General features: G+C 43.1%; 2 protein-coding genes across 4 annotated transcripts in view; one reads left to right on the top strand and one right to left on the bottom strand.

Annotated features, from left to right (window-relative positions):
* Nucleotides 1–17,381, bottom strand: part of NPL (N-acetylneuraminate pyruvate lyase) — a 29,508-nt gene that overhangs the window by 8,108 nt on the left and 4,019 nt on the right. For 2 of the 3 annotated variants that reach the window (XM_082053296.1, XM_082053295.1), the window contains exons 8-10: nt 17,166–17,208; nt 1,888–1,956; nt 185–258 (exon numbers count right to left, since the gene is read on the bottom strand). In XM_082053296.1, coding sequence (XP_081909422.1) covers nt 185–258; nt 1,888–1,956; nt 17,166–17,208 — 186 coding nt within the window. Of the gene's footprint in view, nt 1–184; nt 259–1,887; nt 1,957–2,296; nt 2,476–17,165; nt 17,209–17,381 lie in introns of those variants that run through there. The other variant, XM_082053297.1, reaches the window with a different exon arrangement.
* Nucleotides 12,041–16,993, top strand: HEBP2 (heme binding protein 2). Its single transcript, XM_082053298.1, has 5 exons — nt 12,041–12,084; nt 14,065–14,149; nt 14,498–14,633; nt 14,860–15,025; nt 15,703–16,993. Exons 2-5 carry the CDS (start codon nt 14,075–14,077, stop codon nt 15,875–15,877), a joined length of 552 nt encoding a protein of 183 aa, XP_081909424.1. The 5' UTR covers nt 12,041–12,084; nt 14,065–14,074; the 3' UTR covers nt 15,878–16,993.

Below are 17,381 nucleotides of genomic sequence, written 5' to 3'. Positions count from 1 at the left end.
TGGGGTGTAGGCAAAAGCAGATGCCTTAAGCATTGTTAACACTCTCTCCACTGATTAATACAAATGTCTAGGATCATCCCACATCCACAGTTCCTCCCACTACAGCTCTTTTCTGGCAAGATATCATCGGATTGCCATCCAGGCAAAAGGGGTGTAGCACAGTTTCTGTCAAAAATACACGTACCAAAGACGCTCTTCACATTCTGCTTGCTTACGAGATAATCCACATATTGACGAATCACCAAAAGGTTAATTTCTCTGAAACGAAAGGAACCGCAGCAACCTTGAGAGCCTTAGCAACCATAAGTCTCCACCCACAGGAACCTTAAACTTATAGAGATTAAGAAAACAAACAAAAAATATTTATTTTTGAAGCCTTGCCTTGTACACACACAAATTACCCCAAGGTATGATACCCTCAAGCATGTGTTTAACACTTCAGGTTAACAGTTCAGTTCTGAATTCTTTCTTCCAGTTTCTCTTCCTCCTGACGAGTAGTTCACTGTTCCAACCTTTTATCTCAACTGGTAATTACTGCAGGCTCGTCACAGCAAAGGACTTTTTTTGGGAGATACAAGAGAACAAGAGGCACTCAAACCTTTTTGATTGTTGATGGCAACAGGAGTCCTCTTGAGAGCACAAAGATATTTGTGCAAGTGCTGGCAAATAGTTAAACTATACTTGTAACTGCAGGACACAGACCGTGAAATGGCATCTGCTGGATGTGACTTTGACCTTTCTCTCTCATTAAAGGATGAGGAAAGCAACAGACTTCCCTGACAAACAGGGGAAACTGAATTTTAGATTTATCTTCTCTGCAGGACAAACTTATTTTATCGGTATATAATATTTCACCATTGTTTTAATTTGTCAAACATATAGACCAGCTCTATAGTCTGGAAGTCAACTCTGGAACCTTGACTGGGTTCACACATCACCCAAAATTTCACAGCTGCCTTCACAGAACATATTTTATAAGAGCCAGGCATTCCAGGCAGCAGGTCCAGATCACTCTCCAAACACCACCATGTTGCAATAAATTTGAGTAGTAATAAAAAATCAAATTGGAAATAAGTTTCCTTTAAAGCAAGAAAGCAAGCAGTGACTGCAATGCAAACGAGTTCCCTGAGACAGTACCGTGCTTTGCAGTGCTTTCCAAAAGCAAAGGATCACTTAGAGGGGACTGTTCTGGCAAATCTCCACCATCTCCCTCAGAAACACACACAGATCTGGACACATCCCCCCATCGGAGAAGCTCAGGGTCCTTTGCTGACTCCAAACAACTCGGTCTTGCAACATCCCAATGCAGCAGGGAGGACATCTGTTTACCACCACTGCTTCGCAGAAGGCTGAATTTCAAGTTTCAGTTTGATGCTATTTTCAGAACTGTGCAGCCCTTGCAATATTTTCTTCCGGTTTAGACTAATTCCATGCACACGTACACACACATGAATGCACGCATGAGTTAGCCAGGGTAAAGAAAAGTCTAAAAGGACATCACAGTTTGATAATTATCTTCTAGCTCTCAAGAGCTCTTTTTAACTAGGACTGTGATTCGCCTTAACAAGTGAGAAAATACTGCAATACCCTATAACCTTACTGTGATTTAATGTGCACATACAAAAGCAATAGAAAAAGAGATGGGAGACTGATCCGAACTCTCCAAACCCAGACCTACAGCACTTGCTGGACAACAGGAGGAGGCAAAGGGAATCCACTAGTGCTAAAGGAGCCAACCTAGTAGTTGCTCCATCCCATCAGAGATCCAGTTTAAAAACAAACCCCAAAATGATCAATTCCACATAAGAAAGGAGACAGGGTTTTAGAGTAGCAGTAAGCAGTGTAACTCTGACAACGCACCACGTTGTGACACAGAGTTATACTCACCCATCGGGAGTCATTGGAGTGATTGTAGCAGCTACAAGACCCTGTAACTTCTTTCTAGGTGTCATTGAGCTGTTTGGAAAAGAAAGACAAAAACATGATTCCCATCGTTACTTAAGCGGAGTTTCAATTAACTTCTGTTATTCCCATTGTTGCTTAAGCGGAGTTTCAACTAACTTCTGTTAACAGCAAAACGAGACAGGCAAAGTTCAGAAGAAGTGGACTTTGCAAGGGTGTTATTTTGGTAAGGAGAGGATTATCTTTTCGTTGTTGCTGCTGAAAGAGCAGCTTACTGCAGCCAGCACCACCCTGGGATCGGAGAGGACCGGGAGCACCAGCCGCAGTTACATTTCAGCGACACCTTCTATTTTATACTTCCTTTTCCATCTATAGCATATTGTCCAGCACACACCTGCTATCGCCTACCACCTTGGAAGGCAGAACACTTTTGGAAAGGAGACCAATTTTTGCAGAGAAACGGCCCCAAAACGTCCTCCGAGATGGGCGGCCTCACGCTGTCACCCCCAGCACAGCGACACGGGCCTGCGGGCAGCACCAGCCAAGCAAGGGTGAGCTGTGGTGGAGGGAAGAGGCGGAGGGAAGAGGCCCCGGCTCGGCTCCGGCGTCTGCGTTTCAGTGCCGGGATGTGGAAAAGCGCTGAGCGGGCGGAGGGAGCGGCATCAGCTGACAACCGGCCGCAGAAAGCGGCTCTTCACTGCCCCTGCCTGCCTTCCATGTCCCGTTACATCCGTCTCCCATAACACACACTCTGCAAGTCGTGTCTACAAGCGAAGGCTTCTTTGGATTATTTGTCGCTCTCTGCAAGCTTTTAAAAATAATAAATAAAATTTTTAAAATAAATAATAGGGTGTAGACATAAGAGAGCTTGAGGAGACACCAAGCTCTACCGCACACTTTGCTGGAGGGATGGTACCCATAGGGTATCCATCATTGCCAAGGTGGCCAGAACAGAATCACAGAACGGTTTGGGTAGGAAGAGACCTTCAAAGCTCCCCCAGTGCCACCCCTGCCATGAGAAGGGACATCTTCACCAGCTCAGGTTGCTCAGAGCCCCGTCCAGCCTGGCCTGGGATGTCTCCAGGGATGGTTCATCCACCACCTCTCCGGGCAACCTGGGCCAGGCTCTCACCACCCTCATGGTAAAAAATTCCTTCCTCGTGTCTGGCCTGAATCGCCCTCCATCACCCCTTGTCCTACCGCAACAGGTCCTGCTAAAAGGTCTGTCCCCATCTTTCTTATCGGCCCCTTTTAAGTACAGAAAGGCCACAATAAGGTCTCTGTGGAGCTTCTCCTCTCCAGGCTGACAGCAGCACTGCAGAGCATCAGGGCGGGAGACTTGGGAGCGTTTGGAGAACAGTTCTCTGAATTCCAGCAATTTCTGCCCAGGCACAAGTCACCATCAAAAAAAAGAAAGGGTTATCTTCTTGCTGATGGCTGAAAATAATGGGAGTGTGTTTGCAGCTGAAGCAACTCAGAGATCAGCTCCCCTTAGATTGTCCACTGCTGTGATTAGCGGCGTCAAAATGCCCTTCTGAAGCTGGCTGCTAAAGCGACACATTCACCGCATGGTGCAACAGAAAGAAAAGCACATTTTCTGCAGTTTAGTGCCATTGAAGGAGAAGGATTTTGAAAGGCTTGTGATGCTGAGGGAGCAAACCCACACTGCCTTGTTGTAAAGGAAACAAGCATCAGAGGGCATGTCAAAAGCATTCAGCATAGTTCCAACTCATTTTACATCTCTGCATTTCTCCGAAGTGACAAATATGCACATTTCACCCTCAGGGTCTCAAATGTTCATCAAATTTAAAAGTTGTGGCATTGAAGAAATAAGCCAGCCATTGATCTCTGTCCCTTTGTAAAGCAGAGGTCATATTTAGCTCTTCTGTTCCTTGCCATTGTTACCTGCAGGCTTGGTTTGCTTCCTGGGGAAAATCATTTGGGTTTTCTACACCTATCCAAAAACCAGGGGTAATAAAACATTCTGCCTTCAGTATGCACTTTCGGATCTTCCATTCGAGCATGTTACGAGAGCATCCAGTGCTGCAGGACAGAGAACAATCCCCGGTTGTTGTGTGTTCCGGGAGCACATTTTTCATGTATTCACATAATAATCTCAGGATTTGGGTTTGTGGTATTCCTCCTCCACTCCAAAATATTCTCCCTGTGGGATGTTTACACACACCCATCACTTTCTGGGGTTTGGCTTTATTAACAGGTTCTCACAAAGCGCATGTATTTTTCTTTCAATTGAGGCTCATCTCGTTCTTTCAGAAATCCCCTCTTCTCTATGCTCTTCCATTCCTACGGGTAATTTTTATTTTTCAAGGCTGAGCAGTCCCAGCTCCCCAAGCCTCTCCTTGTAACCCAATCCCACAACCATCTTCAAGGCCCTTCAGTGGACTCGCTCTAGAAGTCCTTTACTTCAGATTTTCTGAGTACTTTGAGTTTTAGAGCTATTTGGTGCTGTTGACAGCACGAGAGAAGTTTTACAGCACCTCGAAGTGGTTAAAAGCTGCTTAGAACAGCTTGTAGGAGTTACAGATTGGTCTAGAAGGGTTTTAGAGCTGCTTAGAGCTCTTTCGAGGAATTTTAGAGCTGTGTAGAGGAGTTCAGAGTTGTACCATAGATATTTAGAGGCATTTTAGATGTATTTAGACAGTATTTAGAGCATTTAGTATTTAGAGCAGTTTTAAGGACTTCAGAGAAGTTTTAGCACTGTTTCTCTAAAAAGGAGTTTCAGAAGCGCAGACACGAGTTCTAGAGCAGTTGTGAGGAGACCGAGAGGGGTTTGAGACCTATTTGGAAGCATTTGACCTGCTTAAAGAGGTGTGGAGGAATTTTAGATATTGGTGTTGATTAGAGGACTTTCAGAGAGGAGCGATGGAGGTTTTAGAGGAATTTATAGCTTCTCAGCATTGTTTATAGCTGGCTAGAAGAGTTTTAAAGCTGTTAAGATGTGTTTTAGAGCAGTGTAATTGTGAGACCACTCTCAGCTGCCTGTAGAAGGCCTCATCAACTTCCTCACCCTGATCTGGTGTCCTGTAATAGACACCCGCACCAGCATCACCCCTGCCAGCCTGCCCCTTAATTGTCACCCACAGACTCTCAACTCGCCCCTCATCCGCCCCTGGACAGTACTCAATACATTTTAGTTGCAACTACAATGAACCCAAATGGGTTCATTGGTGCTTGTAGCACCAGTCTCGTAGCCAAGCATTTATGGACTGGATTCTTCTCTTCCATCCCACGGCATCACCCCAAAATGGAAGGAGGGAAGAGAAAATAACTTGCGCCCCAGACTCTTTCACCAACCGTCCCAAGGCCTTGAAATCTTTCTTCATTCCCCTCAGATGACGGGATGCAGCTTCCTCCCTACCTGTCTGGCAGATCAGCAGTGGGTAGTAGTCTGTTGAGCGCACGAGGCTGCCGAGTGCCCTGGTGATGTCCCTGATCCGGGCTCCAGGTAGACTGCACACTTCCCTATGATGAGGGTCAACTCTGCATATTGGGCCCTCTGTCCCTCCCAGAAGGGAATCGCCTACTATAATTACCCTTATTTCTTTCTTATCAGAGGCGGTCTGGAAGCGTGGTGCCAACTGCCTCTTCCTATGTGACCTCATGGACGGGCTTTCCACCACATCCTCACCTACCGCTCCTGCAAGATCCAGGGCCTCAAATCTATTTTGGAGGGGCATCTCCGAGCATATTTGAGTTTTAAAGGTACTTAGAGGAGTTTAAACTTCTAGATAAGATCAGATGAACCTGAAAGGTGCTTAGAGGAAGTTTAGAAAGATGCTAGTGCAGTTTAGAGGACCCCAGCACTTTTAAGAATGGATATTACAGCTCCTCAGAACTGCTTGGCATGCTTTTGAGGAGTTTTGGAGGAATTTGGAGTTATTTTTCAGATCTTTAGAGCTGTTTACAGGAAGTTTAAATCATTTTAAAGGTGGTAATAAATTGTTAGAGATGTTTAGAGCCTTTTAGTGGCAGTTTAGAGCTGATTAGAAGAGGTTTAGAGCGGTTTAGAGACCACTTAGAGTTGTGCAAATTACATCTGTTTGGAGGCAATTGCCTCACTGCAGCAATACAGAGGTCCTTAGAGCTCATCAAAGCTAATTAAAGGACTTTAAGAGCAATTTAGAACAGGTATACAGTGGTTTAGAGCTGCCTAGCAGGGGTTAAAACCTTACAGTAGTTCAGAGATAGTTTAGAATTGCCCCAGCCCATCACCTGCCCCATTCAGTGCTGGCTGAGGGTTGGGACTGCCCTTCAAACCATGATCGCTGTTTCTGACTCCACTCACTGCCTCCGTCCCTCTCCCCCAGCCCTTGGGTGAGGGTTTCCTGTTTCAGGGCAGTCTTTGCTTACCTTTGGAGGGAATGCAATTAAGAAAATGATGGTAAAGATTCTAAGACTCTGATATTTACCTTGATAAGGCCCTAAACAATTACCAGAAAGAAAAAGAACTGTGCTTTAGCCAAAACCAATACAAGAGTTATTCCACGGAGGTCTGAAGGACAGCATAGGTCCAGTTCAGCAGTACTAACAGATACAGTGGATAATTACTCTCTTCATGCTGTGCGGTGACTGGAAAAGTGTTTTCCCACTTACCCCTGAAATAAGCAGTAAAGCGTCAGTGGTGCCAAAGCTCAGAGGATAATAAAGACACCAGCGAAAACAACAACAAAAATCAGTTGCTATTTTCCCAGAACAGGTATAGGAATAAAAATACGGTTTTATAGATTTAAGCACTTTTTCTATAAGGAAAAAAAATGAACATGAATGTCAAAAGCTTATCTAAATAACTCCATATGGTAATTTCAAGTAGGGAAGTTACAAACATTTTCTTGTTGCCATGTCCCAACACAGGGGATTCACATACCTATTAAGAACTCCATTACTCAAATAACTGACTTGCTGAGGTGGGTTGACTGCTAAAGCCAAAGGCCCTCCAGACTCTTTTGTTGTTGCTGTGTTAACACTTCCAGTATTTTCTACACTGACTACAATTTACCACCCCTGCCCTTCACTTCTCCTTTCCCCAAATCACATTTCTCTCCACCTATACACAGTTTTGACAACTGGATTTTCCCATTTCTCAAGCTCCCATGTTCTGGTTGGGCATAATCAAACTATAGTTTTGCTTCTGTTTCTCTCTGCAATAAATAAATGTACCCAGATGTAATTTTCTTTCAAAGACAGACCCAAGTCTATTTTCAGAACAAAGCACCCAAGCCTAAAATTAAAAAATACCTGTGAAAATGATCAAATTTTGTAAAATTATGGCTGGCTGGTATTCAGTCCATAATCTGAGAAGCTGACGTGATATCATATGTAGAACATCTACTTTTTTTTTCTCTGCTCCGAATCTAAAGGTGCAAAATCAAAAGAAATAGTGACATGTCAGATATTAAATTTGATTTTTAAACTGTTAAGTTGGATACAATTCTGCCTGAAAGCTTGCCAGTTTAACTCTTCTAGAACTAAGCAAAACCTGGAAGATTTTCCTAATTTAGGATTTTCTTAACTGTCCTAACACAGACATTCAGACTGAGACTGGTGTGTCTGCTGCATAAAAGATGTTTAACATGACAAGATCGTAATTTTTTAGATGTCAAGATGCTTAAATGTTTAATCTTCCTATTAACAGTCCACTGATATTAGAGTATATTCAAATGTAAAGCTTCAGAAATAGAACTATCACGGTACACTGGATCCATGAGTGCAGCAGAGCGACTGCTGGCAAGCAAGAGAGTTTGAGGGACTTTTGAATTGAAGTAAATTTAAAACTCACCTCTGAACACAACCAACAGTGCCACCTGCTGCAGAACGCAGCATTGGCTCATCTTGAGAAAGGAGACAGATACCTTAAAGAATCCATCTCTGGAGGTCATACTTGCATAACCTAAATAACAAAAATGCCCACTGAAACCCCACATCCACTCCCCAAATCCCCACTTCCAGAAGACAGGAGAAGTTCAGGTATGATCCATACTCACGCAGCTAAGGTCAGGAAGAAGCTTAGGAGGCAAACCCTCATGTTTAGGTCGGTAGTTGGATGGACAGGCCAGAAAGAGAACACTTCCCTACAGCCATGCATCGCTAATGTCTACATGTCGATAAATACATTCACAATAAGATCGCAAGGGCAATCCATTACAAAAATGGATTCCTCGTTCTGCTTCACGTCACCCAGTGTGTACCAGAAGTGGTCCTCAGTTCACATTGCTGAAGAGCTATCACGATAGAGACATCCCTAGCAAGAAGCTCACCATTTTTTCAGTTATCTCTTCATGTCTTCTTGGAGAAAGTGCAAGATATTATTACTTTAGGAGAGCATTTTAACACTTGTCTAAGATGCTAGTCATATGCTCTGGGCCTGTTTCCATCATCTCTGAACGTATTTTCAGGTCCCTGGGACTCCATATGGAAACACAGGTTGGAGAAAGCTGAGAATGAGAGGGAGGGAGGGAGGGAAGGAGGGGACCAAAGCGGATTTAGTTAAGCATTAATTCTGGTTAAAGAAGTTTACTGAGACTTGTGGGCTTCAGTTGATAGCCAGAGCCATATTAAAAATAACTCTTATACTGGAAAGAAGCCAAGAGTACAAAGCAGTTTATAAAGCTGAGAAAGCTTCCAGTCTCTCTCTGGGATCTACAGACAGAAGAGAGGAAGGTTTAGAAAGGTTCTTTATGGCAGCTGAAAGGAAGAATTAATTCAGGATTAGTTCTCCAAACCTAACTCCAAAACATGACCTACAGCAGAGAAATCTTGGAAAATGCCAAGTCGAGCATGCTATGGAGTGGTGTTGGGTGTAGGAAGCTTTTATTTGGTCAAGAGCAGCCAGTTCCATGCAATCTCTGCAGAACTGAGCAAGGAGTCACTCATTTAGCTAGACTTTAGGTAATGCTGTCGCTGAGTCAGCTGCTCAAGGTAGCAGGGAGATGTGATAGTTTCATATGACGTTTGTAATGAATCAGCTGGAATTGTGCACAAAATCCACACATGCACTTCCAGAAAGCGAATGATTTTTGGCTGAAGACCAATCCAATGGTGACAAATTGGTGTGCTGACGTAAAACGGGTAGGTTAGAGCATAAGGTCTAAACACCATCTCCTCGGAGCTACGGCAGAGATTTCATTTCTGCAGTTTGCAAGGGATAACATGGAATCTCCTTGGAACAGTACTGTAGCACACCAAACTGCTTCTTCAGAAGACAGTATGCTTACGCCTCTTCATCTTCTTTGCTGGAAGTGAGAATAAGATATACAATGAAATTTGCTAGAAGGCTCTCTCTTTTTTCAGAGCAAGGAGATAAGAGGCTTCTTTTGGGAGATGATTTTTCAGAAAAGCACGGTTCATCTAGCAACATATAAAGACATTTTTGCTGCCCCAGACTATTACGTACCGCAGCTACAGTAACATCACACGCTCAACTTCTTCGTTGTGAAGGCCTTCTGCATCATCTGAGAAGGCACGTTTGCAAAAGCAAACGCCATTTATATGTGAAGAGCCTTTCTTTTAAATCAAAATCACTATCCAACGCGAGGATAACTGATAGTCTGACAGGCTTAGGCAGATACGCAAAAGTGCTTGGAGCATTTGTGTTGATACCACTTGTTTGAACACCTGAGCAGCCAGACTGGAGACACACACATCCCTCTCTGTCCCTCACACACAATTTGTTCATATTACGCTACAGATTTGACTGTTAGAAGAACATGACTCAAAGTTACCATTAACCATACTGTAAAGTATTTTTTTTCCCCAGGCTTCTCCAATCCTGGCAGTGGAAAAGAGTCACCTTTTTTGTACAAGCAGCCAGCGCTTGCCTTTAGGGATAAAGGCAACTCTAAAACATGCATGGATTTGACAACAGCTATTGTGATGCTGCCACGGAGCAGACATTTTTGCATTTTTGCTATATAGCATATTGCTTAAGGTCTTGTCTGGGCTTGTTATAGGCAGATCTATAGAGAGGAAAAATGGAAATCACAAGTGATCATATCACAGGCTTGTCCTTATCCAACAGAAGCTGCTGGCCTGAAAAGCCGTTACTTAAGTACAAGTTCATTGCAGAGTTCTAAACAGAAGTGCCTGCTGAAAATCGTAAAGTTAAGCCATCAACTGAGTGATTTTATGTGCTTGTGCCCCGCCTGTACTCCTTGAGTTCAAGGCAACAGTACAGAACAACACGGGTTTGTCAGCTATTCTAGAAAATACCAGCTGAGCCCCAGACGTATATATGACATTAAACAGAGGTGTCACAGACTATTTTTGAGACTAATTCGTTTAATGAGTACATTTAAGGCTCCGCTGTGGGCAGAAACTACATTAGAGGTACAGAATATTATACATTTATATAGAAATGTATTTATATTACTGCCCATTTTTGCTTTTCCCGTGCAGAAGAAACAGCCAGGCCAACTAGCAGTATACATATGCTGCTGAACTTCCCTGTCATGTGTTCTGCAAACTAGTGGGAGCCCAAGGTTCTACAGCAGTTATGTAAAGAATCTATGTCCTCATGCCTGCCCTACTGTCTCTTCTAACTGTTGACATGTTCTCCCAATGTATATGCGAAAAACAAGAGTGTTGGAAAACAAGCTCTGGGTAAAACACGGTGGATTGTTCTCCAGCCTCGGGCTGCTCCAGCAGGAACAGTTGGCTCTTTGTCAGGGACATCAGCTGCACACACACAGACTGACTGGGGATTTGTTCTGGGCCTCTCTGCTTCAGAAACAAAATGAGAATTCACAGCAAGCTTGTTTTTATTGCCCCCTTTCAAGGCAATACTTTGCCACAATCGTGATTGAGGTAAATTTCTTAAGATTTGCCGAACTGTTGCGGTTGGGTATAGTTTTTTACACAGTCTTCTCTACCCTGGAGAGAATAATTACTAGTACCCACTTGATAGGAACACAAAGGTGATAAAGTAATAGCTAACCTTCCACAAGCAGGTGCCTTTGCATGCCTGCAGCTCCAGACCAGCAAGTAGCAGCTTCCACTTCTGCAAAACGCCCAGCTGATTTTCCTGTTTGATACGTAAAACTGAGAGAAAGTTTACTCTGTAAAAGAAAAGTACAAAGCACAGAGAACTGGTTCTGCATTTCAGGCCTTAGCATGTTCTAACTGGCTCCATTAGTAAAGCGCTTTTTACACAACCCGACTTCTCTGGCTTTAGAGAACTTTGTGGCTTCAGAAATAAGTTTACAATTGCTATTTGGCATGGTCTGGGGCTTTTTTATTCCCCTTTTGGAATAGAAGCATATCACACAGCACCCTGATGGAAGTTCTCTGCAAGCAAAGTTGCATTAAAAGTCATTCCCGGCTACTGATTTCAAATGTGCCAGAGGATTTAGCTGAATTTGGCTGCAAGGAATTTGCACAAGCCATAACAAACACAGGAGGTGCCCTCAGAACTCAAACTGTGAAGTTTAATCTGCCCTATTGTACTGATGCCTAAATATCTCTGGAGCTGCGGCAGGTTAAATGAAGAGCCCAGCTTCACTTTGTGTTTTATAAGCAGGACAGAATTTCACAATAGCTTTGTATAACCCCTTTGTGCAGATATCCAAGGGCTAATTAGCCTCAAATGCCACTCAAAACAGCCAGCTGTTACAGAACACTGTCTATCTTTCATAACATGCCAGCAGAAATCTCGGGAGGATGGTCTTAGCTTAGTTTGCAGCCAGATTTCTACCTACCACGTTACCCCAAGGATAAAAAAAAAAAGCAAGAAAAACCTGTCATTCTGTACCATCACTTTAATGTAATCTGAGTCTGGTTGTAAACCTTATATTTGTGAAATTCTTTCTCCCAAGAGCACAAACAACTGCCGCTGACCCTGACATAAGTAGGCGCAAAGCCATGGAAACCTCGGGGAAGTTACGCAAGGGTGCAAAACTGTTTACGGAGCCAGATCGCACGCTGGACGCGACGTGCCCACGGGCAGTAGTAGGTGGTGCTCTCGGCATTTGCGGGGGAGCTCTCCAATGAGACCCCACGGAGGAGAAGGCTGCGATAATCTGGTTTTCATAACAGCATCACCCTCCAAAGGGGCTGCGGCATGGGCGGAGTTTGACGAAACTATTAAACTAAACACCGACATGCAGCATCTTGTGAGTATGTGTAGCCTCAGAGGGATAGACTGCGATAGCTAGGAGGACAGCTTAAAAAGTAAGTATATCTATTTTCTCCGCTTTTTTAATATAATTAGCAGCTTGTGGATGGCACGTTCTGGTTACACCTGCGTCAGTGTAACCTGTGAAGATGCTCTCTGTCCTTTCAGCCATGTGTTAACAGCTGCAAAAAAAGCCTGGACACCCTTATATTTGTATGAAAAGATAGAAATCTCCAAGCTAAGCTTTACTGTAGACCTAAAAATGAACTCAACTGTAACATTTGGAGGATCTTTGTCAGTTTGTCATCCCCCGCGCCTCTAAAGCATTGTTTTATGTAATTCAAAAATATTTCAGTCACCCACAGTACCGGCCACAAAGTTATAAAAGACAAGAGCTGTGAGAGATCTAACCAGCAGTTAGGAAAATGTGTCAGGACGGGGTTGGAATCAGCAGGTGCAGAGACAAAGCAGCTCACACAACAACTACTACAGCAGCGTGCGTTGAAACAGAGGAACATTGACTTCTCTGCCTTCTCACATACCCAGGGAGCACATGGAGAAATGTGTTTTCTATCAAGTTGTAACAAGAAGAAACAAAGTGAAGTGACAGCAAAGCCACAGCGTCTTTGCCTTCAAAATGGCAACGGACAAAATAAATTACTGTAGGTGGTTTCAGTAAAATTGCACTAATTTGTGTCTAATAAATGATCGGGTTCCTACTTTATTGTGAAGCCTTGATGATTTGTAAATCCTATTGGCAAATAGTGTATTGAAATACAACTGTCATTCTGTTGCAGACTACCGAAGATGTTGTATCTTCAGGTTAGGATTAAGTTTTCACCAATAATCCACATAAGAAAATGGAAACAGGTATGAAAGCAGTCAGGTAGCACAGGACAGTTGATTTTACGAAAATAGCCATTCGCAAACATCACGTTGAAGAAGATACACCTTAAAGACTGTACCGCTGGGGGTGGGACATGATGTGAATTGCATCAGTGCACCTTTAATAATAAAAGTCCATGGAAAAAGTAGAGCCACGAGTGACAGGGCAGCGGCTTCTTGTGTGGGCAGCTAAAGACAGTTGAGGAGAAATGAAAAATAACCTCAAAGTTTGTTCTGTTACCCAAGAAACAATTAAGTTATACTCTGACAATGTATCACGATCTACAAATGAAGATAACTGCTCAATTAACTACATGCTGTCCTTGCAATATAAAGTAAAAAGGGCATTGTAATATAATAGATAAAAGAGACTTTCTGGGGATGTAGGTCTACAATCTACCTCCTAATGACAAAAATAATAAACGAAGGTGCCTAGAATCTCAAGACTTTTAACCAGATGTGATAATTACAACAGCGATTTTCATTTTTTTCACTTGATTTCGAGACAGCAAGAGGAAGCGGAATGTTTCCATGTTTTCAGCTTCCTCCTTCCACGTGAAGGCTACCTAGGAAAGTGGCTACACATTCAAAAATACAGAATATCTCATCTATTCACAGGCCTCTGGGGCTAAAGGCCTTTAAGAAAGGCATCCGCTATTATGAGGCCCAATAAAGGTATGGGCACAGTCAATGACAGAGTGTCCATCAACACAAATACCTTTTCATTGAGGCGCAAATTGGCTGAAGTCCTCAAGTCCTTTTTACTTACACATTTCCACACAACTCCCACTTGCAGGACCTCAATCTTTTGTTTTTCAGCCAGAAAATGCCTTCATTTCACCGAGAAGCAAAGGCAGCTTGGTGCTTCTTGGGTCTTCATTCTCTCCTTCAAGGGTTTAAAGGATTTCAGCCCTGGTTGTTGAATCATTGGGGATAAGCAGTGGAATCCTGGTCTTTCACAACTTGAGACAACTGCTTTTTAGAAAGCACCAGCCTTTTCCCTTATCTTTTCTAGTCACTTCTCAGGAAGTGTTAAAAGGTTTGAGACCAGAGGCTGAGGAAAAGCTCTTTGACATCAGGCAGAAAAGCCCCAGCGCTGTCTTCTACCCCAGTTACACTGCACTGATTGAAGAGAGACCCGTGTCTTTCAGCTCCGGCAAGATGATCAAATCCTTCAAGCAAACATTTCTGTCCCTGGATCTGCAGTCCCCTCGCTGGAGCTCAGTGGAGACAATGGTAAGTGCTAAAATCAAGAGGAAGGGAGCTCTGTGGAGCTGAGGTAGAGCTGGGATTCTCAGCCTGATCAGTTCTGGGAAGCATTACTATAGAGACTGTTCACACGTAGTTGCAAAGCGGGAGAGCAACACCTATTTGTAAGCTCTGAGGAGCTCAGCCTAAGGCAGAACAGCATAGTTTTACAAGGGAGGAATCAAATAGTTTGAAGTCAGGGGCATGCCTAGAGTATGCAACAAAGAGCGTTATCTCACCGCAACAATGTTTTCATTATTTTGAAAAAAATAGCTATTAATTTACATAACCTTCTATACTAATCTCATGGTCACTGCGACTTTTGCTACCTTTCAGGCGAAGGATTATGAACTGCGTCAGTATGAGACGGCCAAGTGGGTCAGCACAGTCATTCAGGGAGAGAGCCAGAAGGAGGCGATGCGCCAGGGCTTCTGGAAACTCTTCCACTACATCCAAGGGAAGAACGAAAAAGGTACCATGTGCAGGTTTTGAACTGCAAGAAGCACAAATGGGAGATTAAGCTGAATAGCATAAGACAGTAGATGAGCTGTAGGACATCCTTGTGCCTCCGTTAGGCCATTCTACCCGTGAGGCTCCTTTGGTATCTGATTTTCGGATACTTCTGCATCGCCCTTCGCAGCAGCACCAAGGCACTGTCTTTCCTTGCCGCTCAAGACAACTTGTTTCCTCTCCTCTAGAAATGAAGATTGATATGACTGTACCAGTGACGTGTCTGATAAAATCTGGCTGCGCAGACTTCAAGATCTCTTTCTTTGTGCCATTTGAACATCAGGACTCCCCGCCACAGCCAACTGACTCGGATGTGTTCATTGAGGAGCGCAAGGCGGCAGCTGTCTTTGTGCGGTAAGCAGCACCAGCACAGCCGACTAACAAAGGCTGCTACTGAAATGGCTTCACCTATTAAGTCTGGACTATTCTTTCTTACAGTTGTGGATATATCCTGCTGTTCAGAGCCTTCACTGGCAAAAACCTGACCATTTAAAAATCTTGCTTAGGTGTCCTAAGAACAAAGAGAAATGACCAAGTTTTGAAACACTGATTATTTAGCAGACTCTTCAATATTGCATTGAGTGGGTTTTTATAGAAACACAGTCTACAGAATCCTCTGCTCTTGGACAGAGTCTGTGCTACAGAACATCTAAATTACTCTTCCAGCCCCCTTTATTTATAATCCCAAATACCCACAAAACCTGCAAGGCTGTTATTTATTACAGGAAAAGCACACGAAACTACTCTTCCCCCCTCTGCATGTACTAACGTCACAGGTAACAATCTGTGTCAGCTAATGCTCTGAGCATTGCCAGCAACTTTTGTCATTTTTTTTAAATCCTACCTTTTAAAACAGCACAAATAACCACATGCCCCCTGACATCTAGCTCTGCACCATTTACCTACTAACTACAAACTGCATCAGGAGTGCTCAAACACCACACGCTTTGCAAGCCTGAAGTTTCCTTCTGTGAAAATAAGCAAGGAGGGGCATGAACTCTTTAGCAAAACAACCTTTTCACTTCTACCAGGTCCTTTGGTGGATTTGCCTCCCCAGAGAAATATGCTGATGAAGCTGAAGTCTTGGCCAGAACCTTAAGAAACAGAGGCCAACCATTCCATGAAGACTTCTTCTATACTGCAGGCTATGACAGTCCCTTCAAGCTCTTCAACAGGCACAATGAAGTGTGGTATTTTAAAAAGTAATACGGTGGGCAGGGTGGAATATTAGGAGGCTACTAATCAGCTCTGGATGAAAACAGACCTTATTAATGGCTTTTGCTTTAGTGCAGAAGAGATTTAATGTGCACATGGACACAGCATGATGTCTAATTTATTTTCTCTAGGATGAAATACTTCTGTGGCTAAAAAATATTTCAGCTCTTTCTACAAGATGTCATTTAAATTAGATTGTACCAGCACGAGTGGGAGGGAGATATGACAAACCTATTCCTCTTATTGAAAGCTCCTAGGAAACACTAATAACCTGAAAATATTTCTACAGAACAGTTTGGACATCTAGTTCTACTTCTCATTAGAAGTGCTACAGCAATAGCTCAAGTCTTATGGAGAATGACTTCTTCATAGAGCTAACTTTGCCATATTGATATCACTCCTGAGACAACAAAGAGATGGGGGAAATTAAACAAGTTTTTTAAAGAAACCTACCATTAATGAGTTTTGGAAAGCAGTAATACCTTAGCAGGCCCTAGTGCCTCATATGCAGTAACATTATCTTTTTTTAATAGCATTATTTAAATCCCCCACCTCTACACGCATTTTTCCTCACGGGGGCTGGCCACTGTCTTGCTCCGGACTAATGCCAGTGACCAGATTAAACTAAGAGTTCAGTGGAAAAGGGTTAACAACGTCCAACCTGTAAACTTATTCTACACACATCATCTGCACCAGAACATGTAATAGCAGTCTTACTGGTGGCCTGTCATTTAGGAGTAAACACACAAGTAGCGTTTAGCTCTCACCTACAAAATACTAAAGACTTGTTCAATTACTTAGCTTTGTCCAAATCTTGGTATTGTGAGGTCAGCTGCAGTCCAACACCCAAGTTAGAAGACACTTGCAGGACTAGCATTTGAACTAGTTTAGACCCTGCTCTAAATCAAGCATTTGAAGCTTTTACCAAGTAGCCTAGAGCTGGTTTACAGCAAGCTGTTCAAGTCAGAAAACAGTTCACAACAACAGGTAGAGTTTACAAATTTTTATTGGTTCCAATCAGTATCAGGCAAACATTACCAGTGTGGTAAAAACCCCTTCGCTTTTTAATGCTGTTCATGCAAGTGTAACCCATAGTTGGGCAATCTTCCACCTATTACGACAGACATAACCATTATAAGGCACCAAACTGGCACAATAAGCTCGCTGGGAACAACTCAGACCTTAGATTTTCATCTCTGTTCAGATAGAGAGAGTTCAAGGCAAAGGTTATCATCACTTGTTCCAGCAAATTATTCATTATTCCTACAGTTACACTCACCTTCCTGGTTCTTCTTGCAGTAGTTTCAAAGCTGCCTCCTTACCTAAGGCAAGAAAACACAATTAATGTACGCAGTAACACAACTGCTTTAAACTCCAGAGCAGCTTTGTGACCTCAGAGAAAAGTGGAACGGAAATGGTGATATCACAGTCATTCATTTGGCAGAATCAAATTTCATCAGCGGCTACAGATTTTCCCTGAAGTTAAGAGAATTCA

Source organism: Streptopelia decaocto (assembly GCF_964273445.1).
Source record: "Streptopelia decaocto genome assembly, chromosome: 5".
Lineage (NCBI taxonomy): Eukaryota > Metazoa > Chordata > Aves > Columbiformes > Columbidae > Streptopelia > Streptopelia decaocto.
This window is presented reverse-complemented; position numbering and strand designations above follow the sequence as displayed.

Coding starts and splice junctions, on each gene's coding strand:
- HEBP2 (XM_082053298.1), top strand. CDS start 14,075: ATGATCAAATCCTTCAAGCAAACATTTCTGTCCCTGGATCTGCAGTCC. Junction 14,150..14,497: donor GGAGCTCAGTGGAGACAATG/GTAAGTGCTAAA, acceptor GCTACCTTTCAG/GCGAAGGATTATGAACTGCG. Junction 14,634..14,859: donor CCAAGGGAAGAACGAAAAAG/GTACCATGTGCA, acceptor CCTCTCCTCTAG/AAATGAAGATTGATATGACT.